Source organism: Silurus meridionalis, chromosome 17 (assembly GCF_014805685.1).
Source record: "Silurus meridionalis isolate SWU-2019-XX chromosome 17, ASM1480568v1, whole genome shotgun sequence".
Taxonomy (NCBI): Eukaryota; Metazoa; Chordata; class Actinopteri; order Siluriformes; family Siluridae; genus Silurus; species Silurus meridionalis.
Window position 1 is genome coordinate 20,843,971 of NC_060900.1, and position 21,944 is coordinate 20,865,914.

At 36.8% G+C, this 21,944-nt stretch overlaps 1 protein-coding gene across 4 annotated transcripts in view; it reads left to right on the top strand.

Annotated features, from left to right (window-relative positions):
• The window catches only part of nphp4 (nephronophthisis 4), a 203,524-nt gene extending 182,703 nt beyond the window's left edge, over window positions 1-20,821 (top strand). For 3 of the 4 annotated variants that reach the window (XM_046871942.1, XM_046871945.1, XM_046871944.1), the window contains 7 exons: window positions 7,765-7,924; window positions 8,129-8,193; window positions 8,388-8,473; window positions 10,550-10,721; window positions 12,998-13,177; window positions 14,818-14,961; window positions 20,447-20,821. In XM_046871942.1, the coding sequence (XP_046727898.1) occupies window positions 7,765-7,924; window positions 8,129-8,193; window positions 8,388-8,473; window positions 10,550-10,721; window positions 12,998-13,177; window positions 14,818-14,961; window positions 20,447-20,587 (948 nt within the window). In that variant the 3' untranslated portion in view covers window positions 20,588-20,821. Of the gene's footprint in view, window positions 1-7,764; window positions 7,925-8,128; window positions 8,194-8,387; window positions 8,474-10,549; window positions 10,722-12,977; window positions 13,178-14,817; window positions 14,962-20,446 lie in introns of those variants that run through there. The other variant, XR_006928342.1, reaches the window with a different exon arrangement.
• Window positions 20,822-21,944: the final 1,123 nt, after the last annotated feature.

The window sequence follows — 21,944 nt, forward strand, 5'->3', positions numbered from 1 at the left end:
TATAGAAATAAACCAAAGAAAAATTTTAAGTAACTGAAAGTGCAGGTTGCAAATTGCTGGTTTGTCTCTATTTTGTTTTGTAAAACAATTATGTACAGTAGCGATTAAACTACATAATTAATTAAAAGCCTTGAATTAGACTTCGCAATAGTTTGTACCAGGAGCAAATTCCATGCAATGTTTTCAGTTGGACCAAAGATGTTTTCTTGGAACCTAACAAGGGCTTTCAAACAATTTGTACACATTTCTTTTGGAATGTGAAAAATTTCCATCCGGACCCCCTGCCTTTATTCAAGTTACACCTTGCTGTAGAGTATCCCATTATTCCAGTGAACAGTCCGAAATGTTCTGTTCTGGATGTCTGATCAATGGCATCCTCCAACTTGGTTGTGTGCTTCTACAGGAGGCTGCACTGATTTTGAACAGGCCTGAAAAAATCAATACTCAAGAACATTCAACACACACACCACAAGGGGTAGAATTCAGTGTTGAGTTACAAAGTGCATAGTGAGGAGTTAATACTGAAAGTGTACACATCAGGGTTCAGACATGAATAAACATTGGAGGAGACAGCAGGTCTTTATCAAAACCCTTTGGCAAATGAGTGCTTAATCCTTTTAACTAATTAAAAAATTCAAAACAAACAAAAACTTACATCCATCAAAAAGGTTAAATACTATGTGCTGAATCAAGTGTAGCCTGAATCAGCACACAGTGAGGGTGGAAGCCATATTGTTCAATTACACCAGGACTATTCATGCAGCAATATATTGACAACATACTAGCGTTCTATTGGATTTTTATTTGAACGCTTTCCATCTCCCCAATAATATATCATCATATTAGACTTTTATTTTTATTATCATGTGTAAATTGTTTATTGATTTCATGTCAAGCCTTACTACATTTGAGCACCACAAAAAAACTATGTACTTCTTTAGTCCACATTTTCTTTCCGAGCTGTCAAACTCAGATCCTGGAACTACTGTATATGCAGGTTGTTTTTAATAAATGTGCCCTAAAAATGAACATATTTACCTGCATAAACAGACTTTAATCACACGAAAATATCCCTGTATATCCCTCTAGCCTAACCTTTGTACTTACACAATAAGGTCTGTACAAAAGACAGTATTTTTATGCTTTGTGGCCACTGAAGAATTACAATAGTACTGGATTAGGGAAGATACTACTTGAAGCATTGTGAGCAGTTGTAAAAGGCATGTAACCCTTTGAAGGCTGCAAATGTTTTCCAAAGTGCTGCCCCTCTGAGATATTTGATGTTTGATAAAAATCAAAGAGCCAGATCTTCCAGAAAAGCTTTCTTTATCCTGGGTAGTAAGTGTGCTTTTAAATCATAAACTGTGCAACTTGTCTCCCAAGGAACATCGGAACGTGTGAGTAGAAAACAATTCGGCACTCAGCAGGTTGGTTAAGCAGCATCTCCGGATATCAGGCTCAAGTATTGTTTTTTATATTCCAGGTTCTTGATTATGCGTTTTAGCATTTTTTTATTTAAATTTGTGTTTTACATTGGCAATACAGTAGGTGCTGACTAGTTTTAGTGGGCTTTTTGTATTGTGTGTGTGTGTGTGTGTGTGTGTGTGTGTGTGTGTACAAGTTTGAGAGAAGGTGACAGTGAGAGTGATGTCTCAGTCCTCATGTGACTATGCCTGATTTATTGTGTATGTGTGCATGTGTGTGTGTGTGTGTTTCTGCATGTGTGTGCTTTTGCCTTCAGGCTTGAGCTGCCATATGCAGCCTAGAGAGACGTACCCTTTACGGTCCTGCTGACAATGCAGACAGTCTCACACACTTCATACTCTGAAACTCAGTCAGGGTCAAGTGTTGATGCACTCCAAGCGACACCACCTTGTATCATTCGCTGTAGTGTCAGTGCTACTGTAAAGCTGACAACACACTTAATACACATGTACAATGAGAGATAACACACTCGATCGAGCGTGTCAAACATCAGGATGGCATGTCAGGACTAGCCCTGTAGCACTTCAAATACAGCCGAAGAATTGAATAGAGTATCAGCATTTCGAATGAAAATGGTCATGTGGTAATTGTAGTAACTCAGCGAGAGTGTTTATCGCATGCAAAAGGCGTAACACAAAGCAGAGAAGGATCGAATTCAACAGTGATTTATTTTGTTATGTAGGAATGTATCTTAACTAGTCTGATTTAACAGCTTTGTTAATTTGTTTGTTTGTTCATCATCTTCATTATCATCATTATTATTGTTATTTATTATTTATTAATTTAATACATTTTATTTAATAGTTTGACCTGATCAAGCTTTAGACCAGTTGTTTTGGACATACCAAACATTCATTATCTGTATACTCTGAAGACACGATCTTTGAGTCCAGGACTGTTAAGCCCTCAAGCTTTTTTGAGTCATTCTGTTCAAGGTGAAATATTCACAACTGTGCACACACACACACACACACACACACACACACACACACACACACACACACCTGCTGTTAGCATGACCATCAAACATTTAAAGGACTTTTAGAAATCGATGTGCATAAATTATGTCAATCTGCTGAGATTTAGATAGTAAGCTCTTGAGCCCGACTGTATATTAAACAAGTCTTTAGAAATTTAACCTTTTTTTTAACTAGATAATTCTTTTTTTTTTTTTGGTACCCAAAATACTGTACACCTTAGTGAATATGAATTGTTCTTTCATAAATCTAAATAACTGTTTTGTTGAGTACATTTGAGTATGCTTGAGTACATTTCAAACAGCATTTTGTTCAAATAAAGATGTCAAAAGTTGTAGAAATACAATCATCCAAAATACTTTTGCCTAGAACTCATATATTACATTTCTAGATCATTGGAATCACCTAGATGTTCGAACCAGATGTGGTTCTTCCCCAAACTGTTACAGCAAATTTGTTAGCACATGATTGTATAGTATGTCTTTGGATTTATACATTTTTTCCTTTACTTGAACTAGGAGACCCAAACCTGTTCTAGCATGGCAATGCCCTTTTGCACAAAGCCAGTTCCATGAATATATGGTCTACATGGTTTGGAATAGAAGATCTTCAGTGTCCTATTATAAAGCTCTGAACTCAATTCTATTAAACACCTTTGGGATGAAGTGAAACGCTGACTGCACCCCAGGCCTCTTTAACCTACATCAGTACCTGACTTTACTACCACCCTTTTAGCTGAATGAGCAGAAATCTCCACAACCACACTCCAAAATTCAGTTAAACATCTTCCCAGAAAAGTAGAGGTTATTATAACAACATATGGAGTCTAAATGTTGAATAAGATGTTCAAGATGCACACATGAATTTAATGGTCAGGTGTCCACAAACCTGTTGTTCATATAGTGTATACTTCTTTATTAAATGGTGTGTGCAACGCTTTTATTGTTATGATACAGTGAGGAAAATAAGTATTTGAACACCCTGCTATTTTGCAAGTTCTCCCACTTAGAAATCATGGAGGGGTCTGAAATTGTCATCGTAGGTGCATGTCCACTGTGAGAGACATAATCTAAAAAAAAAATCAGAAATTTCAATGTATGATTTTTTAACTATTTATTTGTATGATACAGCTGCAAATAAGTATTTGAACACCTGAGAAATTCAATGTTAATATTTGGTACAGTAGCCTTTGTTTGCAATTACAGAGGTCAAACGTTTGCTGTAGTTTTTCACCAGGTTTGCACACACTGCAGGAGGGATTTCGGCCCACTCCTCCACACAGATCTTCTCTAGATCAATCAGGTTTCTGGCCTGTTGCTGAGAAACACGGAGTTTGAGCTCCCTCCAAAGATTCTCTATTGGGTTTAGGTCTGGAGACTGGCTAGGCCATGCTAGAACCTTGATATGCTTCTTACAGAGCCACTCCTTGGTTATCCTGGCTGTGTGCTTCGGGTCATTGTCATGTTGGAAGACCCAGCCTCGACCCATCTTCAATGCTCTAACTGAGGGAAGGAGGTTGTTCCCCAAAATCTCGCAATACATGGCCCCGGTCATCCTCTCCTTAATACAGTGCAGTCGCCCTGTCCCATGTGCAGAAAAACACCCCCAAAGCATGATGCTACCACCCCCATGCTTCACAGTAGGGATGGTGTTCTTGGGATGGTACTTGGGGTGGAATTATGACCCAAATGTTCTATTTTGGTCTTATCTGACCACATGACTTTCTCCCATGACTTCTCTGGATCATCCAAATGGTCATTGGCAAACTTAAGACGTTCCTGGACATGTGCTGGTTTAAGCAGGGGGACCTTCCGTGCCATGCATGATTTCAAACCATGACGTCTTAGTGTATTACTAACAGTAACCTTGGAAACGGTGGTCCCAGCTCTTTTCAGGTCATTGACCAGCTCCTCCTGTGTAGTTCTGGGCTGATTTCTCACCTTCCTTAGGATCATTGAGACCCCACGAGGTGAGATCTTGCATGGAGCCCCAGTCCGAGGGAGATTGATAGTCATGTTTAGCTTATTCCATTTTTTAATGATTGCTCCAACAGTGGACCTTTTTTCACCAAGCTGCTTGGCAATTTCCCCGTAGCCCTTTCCAGCCTTGTGGAGGTGTACAATTTTGTCTCTAGTGTCTTTGGACAGCTCTTTGGTCTTGGCCATGTTAGTAGTTGGATTCTTACTGATTGTATGGGGTGGACAGGTGTCTTTATGCAGCTAACGACCTCAAACAGGTGCATCTAATTTAGGATAATAAATGTAGTGGAGGTGGACATTTTAAAGGCAGACTAACAGGTCTTTGAGGGTCAGAATTCTAGCTTATAGACAGGTGTTCAAATACTTATTTGCAGCTGTATCATACAAATAAATAGTTAAAAAATGATATATTGTGATTTCTGGATTTGTTTTTTTTAGATTATGTCTCTCACAGTGGACATGCACCTACGATGTCAATTTTAGACCCCTCCATGATTTCTAAGTGGGAGAACTTGCAAAATAGCAGGGTGTTCAAATACTTATTTTCCTTACTGTATTTGTACATATTGCATCTTATTTATTACTATGATACTATGTGCATTAGGACACCGTGTTAGTTGGTGATGAAATGCCATTTTAAATTGAGATCAGATCTATAGCTTTTGAGTTTTTTTTTTAGAATATTAACTGATCAGAAAATGATCATACATTTGAAATCTGTAAACTGTAGGACTCCTTCTTCTGTTTAAAAACCTAAAATTAAGGACAAGTGAAAGTGAATTTGCTCCTTCACCAGATATTTCTGCTGGATTTCTGTGAGCTATGACAGAAATGATTGATTTAACAAGCCTCTTGTTATTTCTGGCTATTAAGTGTGACTTCAGAGGGTTGAGGCTTCAGTGTGTCAGTTGCAGACAGTTTCATCACAGCAGCAACACTTCTCTGCAAAATTGGGCCCACATTTCCCGTTAAGCATTTCTGACTGATTGGCTGGAGTGAACTTACCAGAATCATTACAAGATGATTAATTAATGCAAAATCATTACAATTATTATTTTATTAATACACAATACTTTGTGTTATTTTTTTTTTAACCATTTACTGCATTCAATGTTTTGCATTGTTAAAGAGAAGCATTCATTTGTGTTTCGAATTTCGAAATAATACATATGATGTTTCATCACTGGCTTTTTTTTAAATGACAAAAACAGAAGAGTCCATGAAGCAGCTGAGCAACTCAAAAACTTTGAGGACTGTAAATAATATAAACAGTCCACTACAGTGGTTTAGGACAGTTTGCATTAATAGTTCTACATTTACGCACCTATTACTACAAACCTCAACAATGTAATTACAATGAATGAACATTCAGTGCCACCCAGATATGATAGGGGTTACCTTTTGAGTCTGGTTCCTCTCAAGGTTTCTTTCTCATACCATCTCAGGGAGCATTTTCTTGCCACAGTCTTGGTGCGTGTATCAGGGATAATCAATTATAAGGCAATGTTGTAGACAATATTATTTTATAACTACACATACACATCCTTTTATATAACCTCATAATCTCTTAATCTGTGTAAAGCTGCTGTGAGACAATGTCCATTGTAAAAAGCGCTATACAGTACAAATACAATTGAATTTAAGAGTTTTTTGATGATTTCATTACTTTAAAAGACCAACTGACACTGAAGACTCCTTCTGTATATGTTAAATCTATAAACAAAACACTTTATATGAACAGGAGTAGTTTTTTTTTTTCATTTTTTATTAAATAACACTGAGATGAGTTTATGTTGAACAACCACTATTCACCAGTCCCTGATTGAGTTGTTACTATAGAAACATTGTTATAAATTCCAGCTAGGTGTGTTAGAATCATAGATCAGTTCTGCTGAGAAGCTCATTCATCTCTAGACTTATTGTATTGACCAAAAACGTGGTGCGAGTCTTTACAAAAGTCGTTATACACTACACAAGGATGTTAACAGTTCCTAATTTGTGTAAGGTCTCACTAGACTAAAGCAAACGGATATCTGCTTAGAAACAAATGTGTCATTAAATTGAGATTAGGGTGAGATTAGATTGATCTAGTTTAATCTTAGAGAAAACAGGAAGATTTGGAACCAATGGGCAATTTATTTTCAAATCCAAGATGCAGGAATTGACAACAATTGTGTGGTGATTCTTGTGTCCTTGGACAACTCAGATTAATTTTTTTTTTTTTTTTCTTTCATTAACACGTGCAATAACAATAATTTAAAACCGTGCAATATTACCTGTGTGCAATATGTTTAATAGCGTAACTACTTACTTGTGGTCTCTTTTTCTTCTTTTGTATTTATACATTCTTTTGTGTGTATACTGTATTATGGTTCTACTTTATTATTTTTTTTTACATATTTGCACATTTCTTTTTCTTTGCTGCTATAACAGAGTAATTTCCCCACTGTGGGACGAATAAAGGTATCTTATCTCAATACAGTGTGCTTTCTGTGTATGATCTATCAAACATATCAGAACAAGCACTTTAAGGAGTTATTAAGGATCTATGGGGTGGTATCAAAAAGTTTTAAAACTAGCTCTAGGACTTTATTTAACACACCATCACCTTCAAAATAGTACCCTTGCACAGCTATACAGTGCTCCCAGCGTTCCTTCTTCTGGAATATGTCCTGGAAGTTTTTTTTGTTGAAGCGGGTCAAGCACCTTCCACGATTTGCGTTGGATCCCAAAAGTTCTCAAAAGTAATATCTGGTAGGGTAGGGTAGGTGCGGAAGTGGGATCAAGTGGCACGTTTCCTGGCAATCATCAGGCACATGTTGTTTGTCAGTTTCAGGGGTTTAGCTCTTTGAAGTTCTTCCTGATCTCTTGTCGTATCCCAGTGATGTTCTTCCGCTCTTGAAGCACGCGTGCCACTCAAAACACCTCGATTTACTCCTTGCAGAATTGGCGTATGTCAAACGTATGTCATGTCAAATGTCTCTATGGCAGATTTGCCCAGTTTCATGCAGAATTTCACTTTCACTTTTGCTGTCCATGATGAAATTACAGACGAGGTAACGCACGTGGTCAGTATAGTACCATTAGTCTCGAAACCTTTTGATACTACCTCTTTTAATACAGTGTGCTACAGAGAGCTGAAATTTGATTGTGTTTGCTGCATGACAGAGATAATATAGCAATGAAATGAAGGTATGATGTTATGTTTGATTTCAAAACTTCAACAGGAATTCAGTTCAGAATTAGTGAATAAGCAGTAAATGTTCTGTACATGTCCCGAGGGGAGGTTTTTTTGACCTGTTCTGCTTCTGCTCGTTGCACAGGTGTTTTTCCGGGCAGCGGACAGTCAGCCGCTGGCCATCTGCCAAGTGAGAGTGGAGCCGACTCCCCACATAGTCGACCAGACCTTTCGCTTCTATCAGCCTGAGCTCACCTTTTTTAAAAAAGCCATCCGGCTGCCTCCTGCTGAACCCAACACACCAGGTGTTGCTCATTATCAACCTTACAAGTGTTACCACACACACACACATACACACACTTCTTTGTTGCCTTCCCTCCCTGTTTGCGACTCCCTCTCGAACATGTACACATTTACACAGTGCTGTCCTGTTCACCACCACTGATCTAAAGACTACATTTGTCCTCTGTTTCCCCTCTCTCTCACACACCACACACACTCACACATAGATACTTGTTCCAGGCTCCAGGTGCGTTGCAGCGACCCCAATGTAATCTGCAACATCATCGCCACGGTGAGCCAATCCCACCTTGTCTTACAGTCTGATCAACCGACCGCATCGGAGACGTTATTAATACACCAATATCCGGTGCTCTAATGATGTTCATTAAAACGGCTCTGCTGAAATGCTCTGTTCTCATATTCTTGTAATTGGTGACTAAATTAGTCAAATAAGTAAGCTGATTACTATGTCTGAATGCACCGCAGGATCCAGGAGAACCTCAGGACATTTATCTGAAAGTGCCTGGGGCTCCCAGTCCACAGATTAAGACATTCGTCATCACCGTGTTCAAGTACGTGTCGTTTCTCTTCAGCTTCGAGTGTGTACACGTGGGTTTGTGTACGTGTGCATGTGTGCGAGAAGGCATGCCTGCGTGTAGCTGCTGCCTCCTTGATTAATCTCTGCTTGTGTGATTAATGTCATTTGCTTAATCAAGGTTTCGCATTTACTGTCTGATTGCATCATGTTGCAATATCCATTTATTTATCACAGTCAGAGACAGGCATTTCTCAGTCAGGTAAATAGAATAAACAGCATCGGGACAAACCATATAATAATAATAATAATAATAATAATAACAATGTGACTTCTATGCACTTGAAGTCAATTTAAAGATGGAAAAGGGGAAATACAAAATGAAACTGATATATATGCTGAAGTCTGAATACATTTTTAATGATGGCATTTTACTGTACTGTACATGAACCATAGACACAAAAGTATTGGGACATCTGATTTTTCCAGCCATGTGTATCTTTCCCACAGACCCACAATTGTATAGAATTTCTTTGGAAGCCGTGCAAAAAACGCAAGCATAAAAAAAAGCATAAGGAATTTATAAGAGGTTTATGTCTAAAAACTATAGCAAATATAGGAAAAAAGTTCAAAATGAATGGAGGGTCAGGGCACTTATTACATATAAAACAGCCCCTATATATATTTTATAGAGGAAATCTTGTAGACACCTGACCATTCGTTTCGGCTTTTTTAACACCCCTTTTCCCATTTAGTCCCTGCTTGCTATTATAGTAGCCTACACATCTCTGGGAAGTTATTTGATTTGAATTTGATGTGTGGTTTGTGTTGATTCAGTCACAAGTGATATACTGATGTTGGGTGTGGAGGCCTGGGGTGCAGTCAAGCATTCTAGTTTATTCCAAATGTGTTTAATAGGGTTGGGATCAGGGCTTTATTGCATCCCATTTAAGAACCCATGCAAATCATATCTTAATGGAGTTTGCTTTGTGCACAGGTACATTGTCATCCTAGGTCTCCTAGTTTAGGTTACAGGAAAAATCTAGTGCAGTAGACTGTGTGCCTCCAACTGTGTGGTAACAGTTTGTGAAGGAACCACATTCAGTATGCCTGGAAATGTTAGGTGTCTCAATACTTTTGTATATTATATACAAATGTTTATATATTATATATAATATATATTAGGGGTGTAACGGTACACAAAATTCACAGTTTGATACGTACCTCATTGTTTAAGTCACAGTTTGTGTAAATTGTTTTTATATACACAGTTTATTTATTTCTGAACATCAACAGTTTACATTTTTAAAACAATTCCAAATAAAATGTCTGCTTGGTTAAATAATATATAACGTAATATTTTATAACATTTAAAGAAAAATTTTGAATAAAATTAATGCAATACACTTTTTAAATGAAATTAAATAAATGAAAAAAGTTAATAGTTTAGATTTGTTAGACCCCATTGGGTAATACAGATGCGTATGTAAATGTGTGTTTTACATTTTATATACCATTTTCTAAAAATATGATCTATTTCACTGTTCTACTTATTTCAGCATATTTTAAGAAATCTCTTCATTCCTTCTATCCTTCATTTATTCACTCCCTCGATATGTGTGTAATGTTTTAAGATGGACATAAAATGTTAAAGAATCCATAGTGCTAGTGTTAGCTGCTAACCAGGCAGTGACAAAACAAATCGTATTTCCGGTACGGGTTGAGTAGCCACGGTGACACTGCGTTAACTCTAAAAGTTTCTTTTTTAGACCCCTGGCATTGTTCTATATGTTTCAAGTTTAAAAATAACAATTAAAAAAATGCAAAATGCGAGGTGGAGACTAAACAAACTTGCGGTCCGCCGCTTAATACGTTCCTGAGGGAATTTAGATTTTAACTCTGATTACTCTGAATTTTGCATTTAAATTTTCTGCACGCAAAAGGGATTACAGACCAAAAGCCCTGTATCCCTGTTCAGGACGAATATGTTTACCGTTAAACCTCTAAAATGTGCGTGTCTTATTAAAATTTGTTATAATTATTTAGTGTCCCTGACCTTGCACATCCAAATGTAAAATCAATGTGTGTGTGTGTGTGTGTGTGTGTGTGTTAGTGATCCCTGGTTGGCCTCTCCTGTTCAAACATGGCAGGTGTACATGCATTACCTGCAGAAAATGGACATTAGCTGTGTGTGTGGTACACTCAGCTGGAACTCCCTTGTACTACGTGGCACACAGAGTATCCGCAAAGTCAAGTGCTACACTTCCCACCCTCTGGAGCTACAGGTAAACACGGCAAATTCATAGAGTCAAAGGACAAAAGCAAGTCTATCCGATCTGCCGTTATTTATCTCGAGCTACAAAAGCATTAATGAAAATATTTTGATTAGAAGTATTTACCTAGTATTTATCTAGTAGTTCCTATTATAAGATTACAATAAACCTAATACAGTATGACATTATTAAGACAATCTCAAGAGATTTACTTAATTTACTATTTAACGTTTTTGTTATTCTGTTAGCAGATAATTTTGCTTCATAAATTTAATGCTTAAAATTTGAAAAAAAAATGGTATCTGCCTAAAGAACAGAGACTAATTCAGCTTAATAAAAATCAGTATATAAATACAGTAATGTTATATTTATTTTTTATATTAATGGCCAATCTTATAATAGGAAACATTAGATACACTGCTTAGAAAAAAGTATTAGGACACCTGACTTTTTAAGCCACATATGGTTCTTTCCCAAACTCTTACCACAAAGATGGAGGCAGGCGATTGCATAGAATTTCTCTACTAATGTAGTGTTATTTATGTCTGTACTTCTGAAAGTCACTAACGGCAGGAACCAAATTCCTTGTGTGTGTCAACACACTTGGCCAATAAATAATTTCTGATTCTGATTCTAAATGTGGTCGCATTAAATTTTCCCTTCACTTGATCTAGGAGTCCAAACCATGTTCCAGCATTGATATATGATTTACATGGGTTGGAGTGGAAGATCTTGAGTGGTCTGCTATAGAGCTCTGACCTTAACCCTATTGAACACATTTAGGATGAATTGGTGACTGATTTTACCTCAGGACTTTTTACCCTACATCAATGCCTGGCTTTACTAACACTTTTGTGGCTGAATGAGCTCAAATCTCTGCAACTTCACTCTAAAAGACCTTTCTTGGAGAGTGGAGGTTATAATTGCAGCAAATGGGACAAAATGTACAATGTGACATTCAAAAAGCGCATACAGTACAAATCTTATGGTTAGGTGTCCACAAACTTTTGTCCATATAGTGAACAATTTACTATATTTAGTTAGTCATTACTGAAAGATATCATGATAGAAATTTCTTACTTGACCCTTACATTTTTAAATTGATCAAATGAGACAAGCGAAAGATGAAATTAAAACATTTAAACCAGAAACAAAGGCAACACATCAGTAAACACACAATACTAATACTAGTTTTATTGTTCTTTTTTTTAAATATATATTCAATCTGTCAGTACGAACCAGCGTGCGCAGTGATGTGAGATAGAAATAAACAGATAAATACACAAACAATATTCACTATAACAATCACTTACTGAATTGATTCATCCCTAATCACAGTTGTTCTGCCGTACAGAAACAATTAGCGAATCTATTATTCCATGTTTTTTTAATTATTGTTATCTGGTATTATAATACAATCCATTTCTGATTAGTAAATATAAATAAATATGTAGCCATATACATTTATATAATCCTACTTATTAATTAGAGACAATCAGAAATCTTGAAAGCTCCCTATTTACAACATAACAGTAAATACAATGGTCATGTGGAGCATTACACAAGAAAGAGCCATTTCCTGTGTTGTTAGAGAAGCTACCCAAAGTGCTTTGATATGAATAACACTTTAATTCCTGATGAAGTAGAAAATAATTTTGCTACCATGGGACCTGTAATATGCAAAAATGTAACCGTAGGCACACACGCAGTGTAAAATGTATATTAATAAATGAAGTTATTAGCACTAAAAAAAAAGATTTAATGATGCACACAACTCCAAACATGACATATAATAAGTGATATTTTAAGATTAGGGATATGGAGAGTTTTATGTATATGTATCCCCGGGGGAAAAAGAGGAAATATCTTAAATCTCAAAGTCAAATGTATCCAATATGTGCTTTTATATGATTTCAGTACAACAAATAAAAGTTTAATAAATAGTTTACAACTCATTTCAAAGAATGAAATAGTCTTAATTGTCGACTTGGAAAGTCGACAACCACAAGAACTAAAATGACAAGACCAATATATGGGCTTATTATGGGCTTATGGGTTCAGTTATTAGAAAATAACAACCTTTTTTTCACCACAGTAAACTGGATGTTTAAAATGTAAAATGTATATGCATTTGTTACTTATTCTTTACAGTATTGCTTTATAAGGAAATATTCGAAAAAAGGTTTTATGGAAATTATATATATATATATATATATATATATATATATATATATATATATATATATATATATATATATATATACACAGTATGTATGTGTGTTGGCCAGGTGGACCCAGACGAAGTGTTCGCCCTCCCTGCTCTGGGTGTGCAGGACATTAGGCTTGGAGTGAAAGCTCTGCATTCCGGGAGCTGCTTTCGGTACCTTAACGTAGTGGATGTGGACACAAAGCAGCTGGTGGCATCCTGGCTCCTGTGCCTCACTTGCAGGCAGCCTGTTATATCACGGGTAATGGCTTCTTTATGTTCGAAACTTGGCATGTCTTTATCATCAACTTTTATCCTTTATTTCCTTGATATTTTACTTTTTTTGCACAGGATGTCACAGGTCACAAATCAATAGATTTGTTAGTGATGGGTGTTTCAGGAAGTCAGATAAATAAATTAAATAAACAAGCATGCATGTTATATACCCCAAGCATTGCATTAAGTATTAAAAGATAGTGGTCTAGTGGTTCTGACAAGAAACTGAATAACCTAAGTCCCTATATACCCAACATGTCTAACAGATCTCCATTCAAGATTCAGCTACAGAAAAAGTATGACGTAAAATAAAAACATGGATTGATTCTGACATTTTTCTCCAACACTAAGTGACAAGTTCTCTATCCAGATACTTCACAAACTTGTGTTGTCTCCCAAAGTCGGTACAGAATGCTGCGAAGCAAAAAACCTTCAAAAACTTGTGATTTTTTTTTTTCCCCAAATAGAGTTCTACCATTTAAAAAAAACAGTAGGCAGCAGTAGACAAAACAAAACAAAAAGTCACTATTTGTTGTGACAAGCGTTGGCTTTTAAAAAATGCATCAGTAGTCTTGGGGATTTTGTGCAGTTTTATAAGGAAATTAGCTGGTAAACATTTTGGAGAATCTGCCACAGTTCCTCCTCTACTTTTCTGTCACACTTGCTTTTGTTCTTTGCAGCTAGTCCGTGACAGCCAACAATCTCTTTTTTTTTTTTTTTTTGTTTTGTCTGAAAAGCAGTCTGTTGTGTAATATGTTGCATTTTTATACTGACACACCTTTTTTGTTTAGGAAAGTACTGATTGGAAAATCTAAAATTTTGTATTTACTGACTCAAATTTTTTACTTTTTTTTTTTTAGCCACAGAAACAGTGGCTTTTAGCTGTTACATCATTTCCATTAGATGCACTTGGATTGTCCTTTACGTCTTAACACTTTAAAGACATACATCACATTTGGATTAGCTTGACCCTGGGGAGTCCATATGCCTTTGACTTAAACTGTGGATGTGTTGGTTAAGTGACACCTAATGTTCTTTTTAATTTGCAAGAAGTAATGGCACCATTCACATAAAGGACAGATGGGGACAATGTAAGCAATGCGGGACAGAAATGCTCTTTAGGGTGGTCACTTTTTCTGCCTGTGTGTCACAGAGCATCTTATGGAATATAGCAGAGAGGAAACATGCTTTTAGATCAACTTGAGTAAAAATGGGGTATTTTTAGATGTTAAATGCTACTTTAATTCAACTAGCTTCCTTTCTGACTCAATTTCTTGCTCATTATCGTTTCATTTTTTTTGTTAGTTTTCTTTCAAATGTTTGCCTTTCTTTATAGATCTCGCTTTGTGTGGACTATTCACATCGTACTATTACCGATACTCTGTCTCTCGCTCTCCCTTTGCCTGTCATCGGGGGAACACCGTTTTCCTTTATCCTATTGTATAGATCTGTATAGCTTCCTTATGCTTTTTAGCCTCCTCTGCCAGAAAACATGACATATAAAACGTTTTGAGGGGGTGGAGGAAGCTGAAGATTTGCAATACCAAGCCTTTTCTTTTTCAAAGCTAATGCATGTTAACAAGAACACTGTGAACTCTACTTTTGTGTGTTGAATCACATCTGCAGGCCTTTGAGATCCAAGTGCCTGTAGGGGGTGGACGAGGCAGCAATAAGAAGATTGGCTTTACCAATCCATATCTTTCCAACAGAGGATTCAGGCTGAGCTCGGACCATCCAGACCTACTGCAGTTCAAAGAGGAAACGTTTCAGGTTAGATAAAGCGCTTCACATTAAACAACCCATGCTCAGGGATTTCATTCTTCAGCCCCATGTATAGCTGCAAACTAAAAACTGTGAATCGTTAGGAGGCTTCTTCCATGAAGCACTAACTTGTTAAGGGTAAAAGCTAAACTTTCTGTAGTATTTAACAAAGGCTCTTTGTCTGCCCGATGCTGCTGTAAATGAGAGCAGAAATAAAGGATGTGGACCACCAAAATCCAGACATTAAGGAGTGTGTGCTTCCATATCATTTTACTGTCAGTTTAGAAAGCTAAGATCATTCAGGCATTCTAGTTTAGTGTTTAATGTTAGCTTTGGGAAGACACTGAAATAAGGGTCTGTATATACGGAACACTAGATGATGAATGTTTGTGGACATCTGACCATAAGTTTTCATATCCCATTCCACATTTAAGGCCTACATTTGCTGTTATAATACAGTCAGTTCTTCTGGCACTAGATTTTGAAGTGTGTTTGTGGAGATTTCTGCTCATTCAGCCACAAAGGTGTTAGTAAAGTCAGGTACTGATGTAGTGTGAGGAGGTCTGGGGTGTAGTCAGCATTCCACTTTATTCCAAAGGTGCTCAATAGGCTTGAGGACGGAGCTCTACAGCAGGCCACTTACTTTTTTTTTTTTTTACTCAGCCCATGTAAACCATATCACCATGGAGTTTGTTTTGTGCACAGGGACATTGTCATGATTAAACAGTTTCATTTCTCCTAGTTCAAGTGAAGGGAAAATGTAATGTTACTGCATTCAAAAACAGTAACAGTATACAGTAATCCCCCTTTTATCGCTTTAAGTTCCAAAACCGCCCACGATAAACAGACGCCACCCCAAAAATGTTATTTTATGTATACATTACTGTACTATATTAACATTTTACTTCATTTTATAATTAATAATTATATTTTTATTCATAATTTTAATAATTTCAACATAAAACTCCTTGAAAACAATTTCCTATAAGTTTTTTGGTCTATCGTGCTATCCGCGAGAGACCGGGAAAATCTGCGAAACAAATTAGATATGCGGCAAATGCAATTCCTCGATAAACCGGGGGCGAGAGTTCGAATTGCGGTAACTGCGGGATTACTGTACCTCCAACTTTATGGTAACAGTTTGGGAAAGTGTATTTTGTCCATACTGGGTATTTCCCTAAAGCAGCTTCTAAACACTTGAATAAGTAACTCATGATAAATATAAAAACCTGTTTCTTAGGAAAGGTTATATAAGGTTATTTATACTGTATATTTCTTATTATGATATTATTATGGTAAGAAAATATGACCATTGAACCTATTTGTAGAAATGTTTACTATTGCATAAAGTTATCATTCTATTTGGTAGATAAACACTTGAAGTAAGCAACATTTTTTTTCAACTAAATGAGAACATTTCAAGCATGAAATTAGTAAAAAATATCCACCGGGCATCCCATAGGTCTCCATACATTGCAAAATGTAACTTTATATACAAAACCTACTGTACACACGATTTCAGTTTTTTGTAAACAGACAGTCTCTTTCATTCAAGATGCATTCACGTAAGCACTATTGGATTTATGGAAGTAATTTCAAATCAGGTGCATTTTGTTGAATGATCTTTGTTATGCATGTTTTCCGTGTTTTTGGGACACCCTGTAGAAATTTGCTTCATAATTCAATATTTCAAACAAACTAAAAAAATAATAATAATTGATAATTTTCATTATTTCTAATTGTTTAGATTCTTATTTTGTAGTTTTTATGTCTCTATTACCGTGTGGGGGAGGGGGTGACATTTTCGTGTTGTCTGTCTTCCACTTGTCTATAAGTATGATTTTGCAAGAACATGTGGTTGAGGGTTTGGAGGATTTACATGAAATTATCAGTGGAACCAGCAGGATTGATTCTGAAATTAGTCCAAACATGATCAAGGACAAATATCTTGAAATATTTTAGTAATTTTGAATAACTTCCTTACTGTGTTACTTACTTCAGGCACAGATTATAAACTCTGCCTACAAGAAGGACTAGACTTGGAAGAGGTAGAAACCAGCCCTTTTTTCAATCCCAATGACATGAAGTTCTGCTTGCTAATTGCTTGCATAGAGTAGTTCCATGGTAGGATGTGTCTTTGTACTAGCTATGAGTTACGACTTAAGGACCAGGATGTTATCTTGAGCTTAAGGCTGAGGCTTATTTGATTGACAGGTTGTCAGTTTAATCTTGACCTTGGGTAACTGTGTGCAATTTTGCATATTCTGAATTTCCTATGTCTATGTGTGCTTCCTCTGGGTTCCTCCCCTAAATCCCACCCTCCCAGTGGATTGTCTGTGGGAAATTCTTCTATGTGTTAATCTTGGCCTATGATGATCTGGCAATTCCATCCAGGGTGTATTCTATCCTTGCTTCTAGTGTTATCAGAAGAGGTTATCGATCCCCCTGATCATGATCAGGATCAATCTGTTACTGATTACCATCATTTCCGGACTATTAAGCGCACCCAAATATAAGCCGCACCCACTGAATCTGACAAAGATTTGTATTTTAAACATAAATACGCCGCACCTGTCTATAAGCCGCAGGTGTCTACACTGAAACTAATGAACTTTACACAGACTTTAACGAAAGACAGTGTCTGTTACACGGCTTGTATCTAAACAGTAGCCTACCAAGAAAGTCATTGTTCACTGTCTTCCTCCTTCCTTTCACAACTATTTTTCTCGGGAGTTTCTCTTGGCATCGTCGTGCATTTAAAAATCACCATTGGTGAAGTTTTTCTCCCGATGCCGTGCAGCTCAGAACACAGGTGAAGTGCGTTTTTTCATGTCCGGTTGTTTTCAGCATGACGAATGATTCGCATTTCCTGTAGACAGTCCGAGTGAGCGGCAGGTCAAACATCAGAGGAACCTCATTCATATTTATGATGTGGTGTGGCCCGATGCAGTGGGAGCACATCTGATTTGATATAAAGAATTTCATGAAACCCGTTCAGCAATTTCATTGGTCTAATGTTATGGGGCTCAGTTTTTTGGCTTGAAGTTTGTGAAACCCAGGAAAAATCCATAAATTAGCCGTTTCCTTGTTTAAGACGCGGGGTTCAAAGCATGGGAAAAAAAAGTAGCGGCTTATAGTCCGGAAAATACGGTACTGATTAGATTTTTCACAGTGAAAACTTTCCAGTAGTTTTCCAGAAAACTTCATGTTATGGTGATGGGCCTTGACTGTAGCAGAAAGACTACATGTAAATAGTTTCTATTAGGAAATAAGAAGTGTAAGAAAAGAGTCTTTTTTTTTATTCATCTTAAATTGAGGGTGTCTACTAGTCCAGTGGTTGTTTCGCCAAAAGGAATTTTGTGTAAGTGCATGGGACAAGAAGTATATAGTCTATTGTGCTTGCTTTTCAATGGCATTTGTATTCCAAGATTACAAGTTTCAAAAAGCCCTCATAATGTGCAGCATATCAGCACTGTCACTACTGTAAACATTAAGTCCCCAAGCAATGTTATGGGTCAAAGAAAACTGCTGAATCTCATAAAGAAAGGAAATGGAAAAAAGATATGGCGCTCTTTTTTTTTTTTTCTCAGTCGCACAAAATGGACCTTACCTTTCATAAAGTTAACTTGAGGGAGGGAGCAGGGGATGTGGATCAGACAAATGACTTGGGGAAAGTCACTTTATTGCTGAAGTTTAAACTCTTATCAGTTTTCCCCTCCGTTGAGCCAGGCTGTAATCTCCAAAAGCTTTGGAGATTACGTAGAATGTTATTTAAGGCTGGTGTGTGGCCCATACCTTACCTCTTCTGAAATAGAGTTTGTTTTTGTTTTTCCAGAGAGAAGGCATGGTGATTACTTTCAAACCTGTGCCCTACATACAGTACCAAAGGATGACACAGTTAGCATTAAATGCTATAAGTAAGGCATTGTTGATGGGTTAGCATCATTTACAGGCAGCGTGCACTTTACGGCACTCAGAAGTCACCCAGACATCTGTTTAACCCTTGAATGCCTTTACAATCAGGGCACGATAACTCATTACTTTTCTTCCAGGAAGAAAATTGCAAATAGGAAAATGTTAATTTCATCACTGACTGCTTCTATTGAACTGCTCAGGCGCTCAGTGAGTCTCATGGCCTCCGATTGTAAACATCTGGGCAGTGTGAAATACTGTGCAGATGGTGCTAAAATAAAATTATGGATCATGCATTATATAATAAAATGGTGACAATCATAAAAAAAGGAAATAGCCAGAGCCATTGCTCCAACTGGTCAACCCTGCTTCCATTTTTATTCCCCAAATCTACTGTATGGCCTTATTGTGGGTTTATTTGTCAATTTTTTAGTTTTTGTATTTTTCCTCTTTCAAGACCGAATAACCGTGTCATCATAAACTATATGCTGAGCTGAAAAAAAAAAATCAATATTGCCACGTGTTTTGGGGAGATTACTATATAAATCCAGAATACAATGAAAAATGACTTAGCCAGCGATTAGATATAATACACAGAGAGAAAAGAGAGAGAAAAGAATAGAGGGGGGTGTTTGCTTAAAGAAATCTCTACAACATCTAAAATGGGAGAAGGTCCAGTAAAAAACTTAGAAAAGTCTGGATAAGCAACTAACATGGCTGCGATACCTTTTACTGCTTATTCATTACTGGTTAAAATCATGTCTAGGAATTAGTCCTTTATTTAAAAAAAAAAGTTGTCTTTGGTTTTTCCACCCCAACTCATGGGTATAAAATAGAGGCATGTGCTTAAGTGTGTTTTTAAATCCGATTTACACTCACACAGTCAACAGTAAGTGTGACTGACTCCGCCCACACTTCCAATTATTATTTAGTTTTTACTTGTTTTGAACAAATGGAGCTGATTCAGCTTTTTAAAAATGTGAACATATTAGTTATTTAAATAAAGTCAAACTTGAATCATAATAAAGCAGTGACTGAAGATTGACTAATTGATTTATTGATTGGTTGGTTGATTGATTGATTGATTGATTGATTGAATGATTGAATAAATAACTGCATTATCACAGTCTAATATTATGATGATGAATTGGCTGTCTATGTGTTGTTTCTTTCATATCTGACTGCAGGTGTGTGAATTTATTGTTTTTATACACACCTTAAGAGTCTGGTTTTTATTGTGTCTCTGTCAAGGAATAATCATTTCTTCAACGTTTTTAACGGAAGATTTAAAATGCTTTGGTCACATTTTTTTAGACAGACCTGTACAGCTCTCTGTGGCCCAACAAGCTGCTTTTAGCTAAATCATTTAAATCATTAACTGCAACAGAGGATTTGCTACAGATTTTATCTGTTTCATGTTTCAAAGTCTCCTAACTTTGTTGTTTTTCTTGTTGAAAAAGTTTTTCGTTTTAAATTATAGCTTGGGATTTTGAAGCTTTATCTCACAATCAGTGTGTGTGTGTGTGTGTGTGTGTGTGTGTGTGTGTGTGTGTGTGTGTGTGTGTGTATTTTGTGAATACAGATTGAGGGAGGTGCAATCTACAACATCGGGCTGCGTTTTGCTCCCAGTCAGAGCGCTGGTACAGAGGAGATCCTCGTCTTCATTAACGACCTGGAGGATAAGAACGAGGAGACGTACTGCATCAAAGTTGTCTACAGATAAACCGGACAACCCAAAGCTGTGCTGCATCCAACTCATCATCAACATAACCTTCATGAACTGATTATCTATTTTGTAATGAAAATGCAGTTTTGATACAATTATCAAACACCATGTGTCTGAATCAGTATTCAACACAGGATTTGTTTGTTTTTTTCTTACACAAATTCATGAGGGTCTTGGATTGTATCCTCATTTTATTTTAGCCTTAATAAACAGTGAAAGCTGAAGCTAAAAGGCATTTTGTCATGATTTCCGTGCCTTCTGTAGCTCTACTGTATTATTTTTTTCTCTACCAGCTTCCTGACATCTCTTATTGAGCTTTTATAGAGAGCAAGCATTTTTTTTTTTTATTCAGATTAATATTTATAAGCTCAGGAAGTGACATCAGTGTTCCTAGAAAACATATTTGGTTTTGAAGAACCGTACTCTCTACCCCCTTTATTTATGTGCATGGCAGCTTGATTTAATGACAGGATATCCAAATTAAAATTAAGACCGTGTTGTTCAGTTGTTGGATGTTCCCCCAGGTCAGGAGCAAACTTGCGTTCGTAAATTAAAGTGCATTGATTTCCAAAAGACAAAGTGCAGAAAACACTAGGAATTGCTGCTTTGAAGTCGACTGCCTGGATACACACAAACACCAGGATCTGACACACAGTATATATATATATATATATATATATATATATATATATATATATATATATATATATATATATATAATAAAAAAATAAAATAATAAAAAATATAATAAAAAAAATCCGCCATAGTGCACACATTCGGCAATTAAAAGAGTCCATGTGGAAACATATCCTGGGCATGGAATTCACCAGAGCTGCACAGGTTGTTGCTGGGATCCTCTTCCACTACTCCATAATAACATCCACAGAGCTGATGAATGTTAAACACATGGCCCTTCTCCACTTTCCTCTTAATGCCCCAGAAGTACACAAATAATGTTCAAGTCTAGAGACATAATTGGCCATTCCTTCACTTTACCTTCCTCAACAAGGCAGTTGTCATCTTGGTGGTGTGTTTGTGGTCCTTATTATGTTCAGCCCAGTTTCTGAAGGGAGGGAATCATGTTATAATTAAGAATGTTACAGTATGTTCAGTCCATGTTTCTCTCAATGAACCGCAGCTTCCCATTACCAGCAGCACTCATGTAGCCCCAGACCATGATGCTACCACCAAGGAAGCACAAGCAGACTTCCGCTTCTGCGATCTCTAAAGCAATGCTGGTAGCACTCATGCATCTGTTTTTTGGAGCAGCTTCTGCACCTGATGCACAGCACGGGGACTCAACTTCTTTGATCGACCCTTGTGTGGCCTGTTCCTAGTGGAACCCATCTTGGAA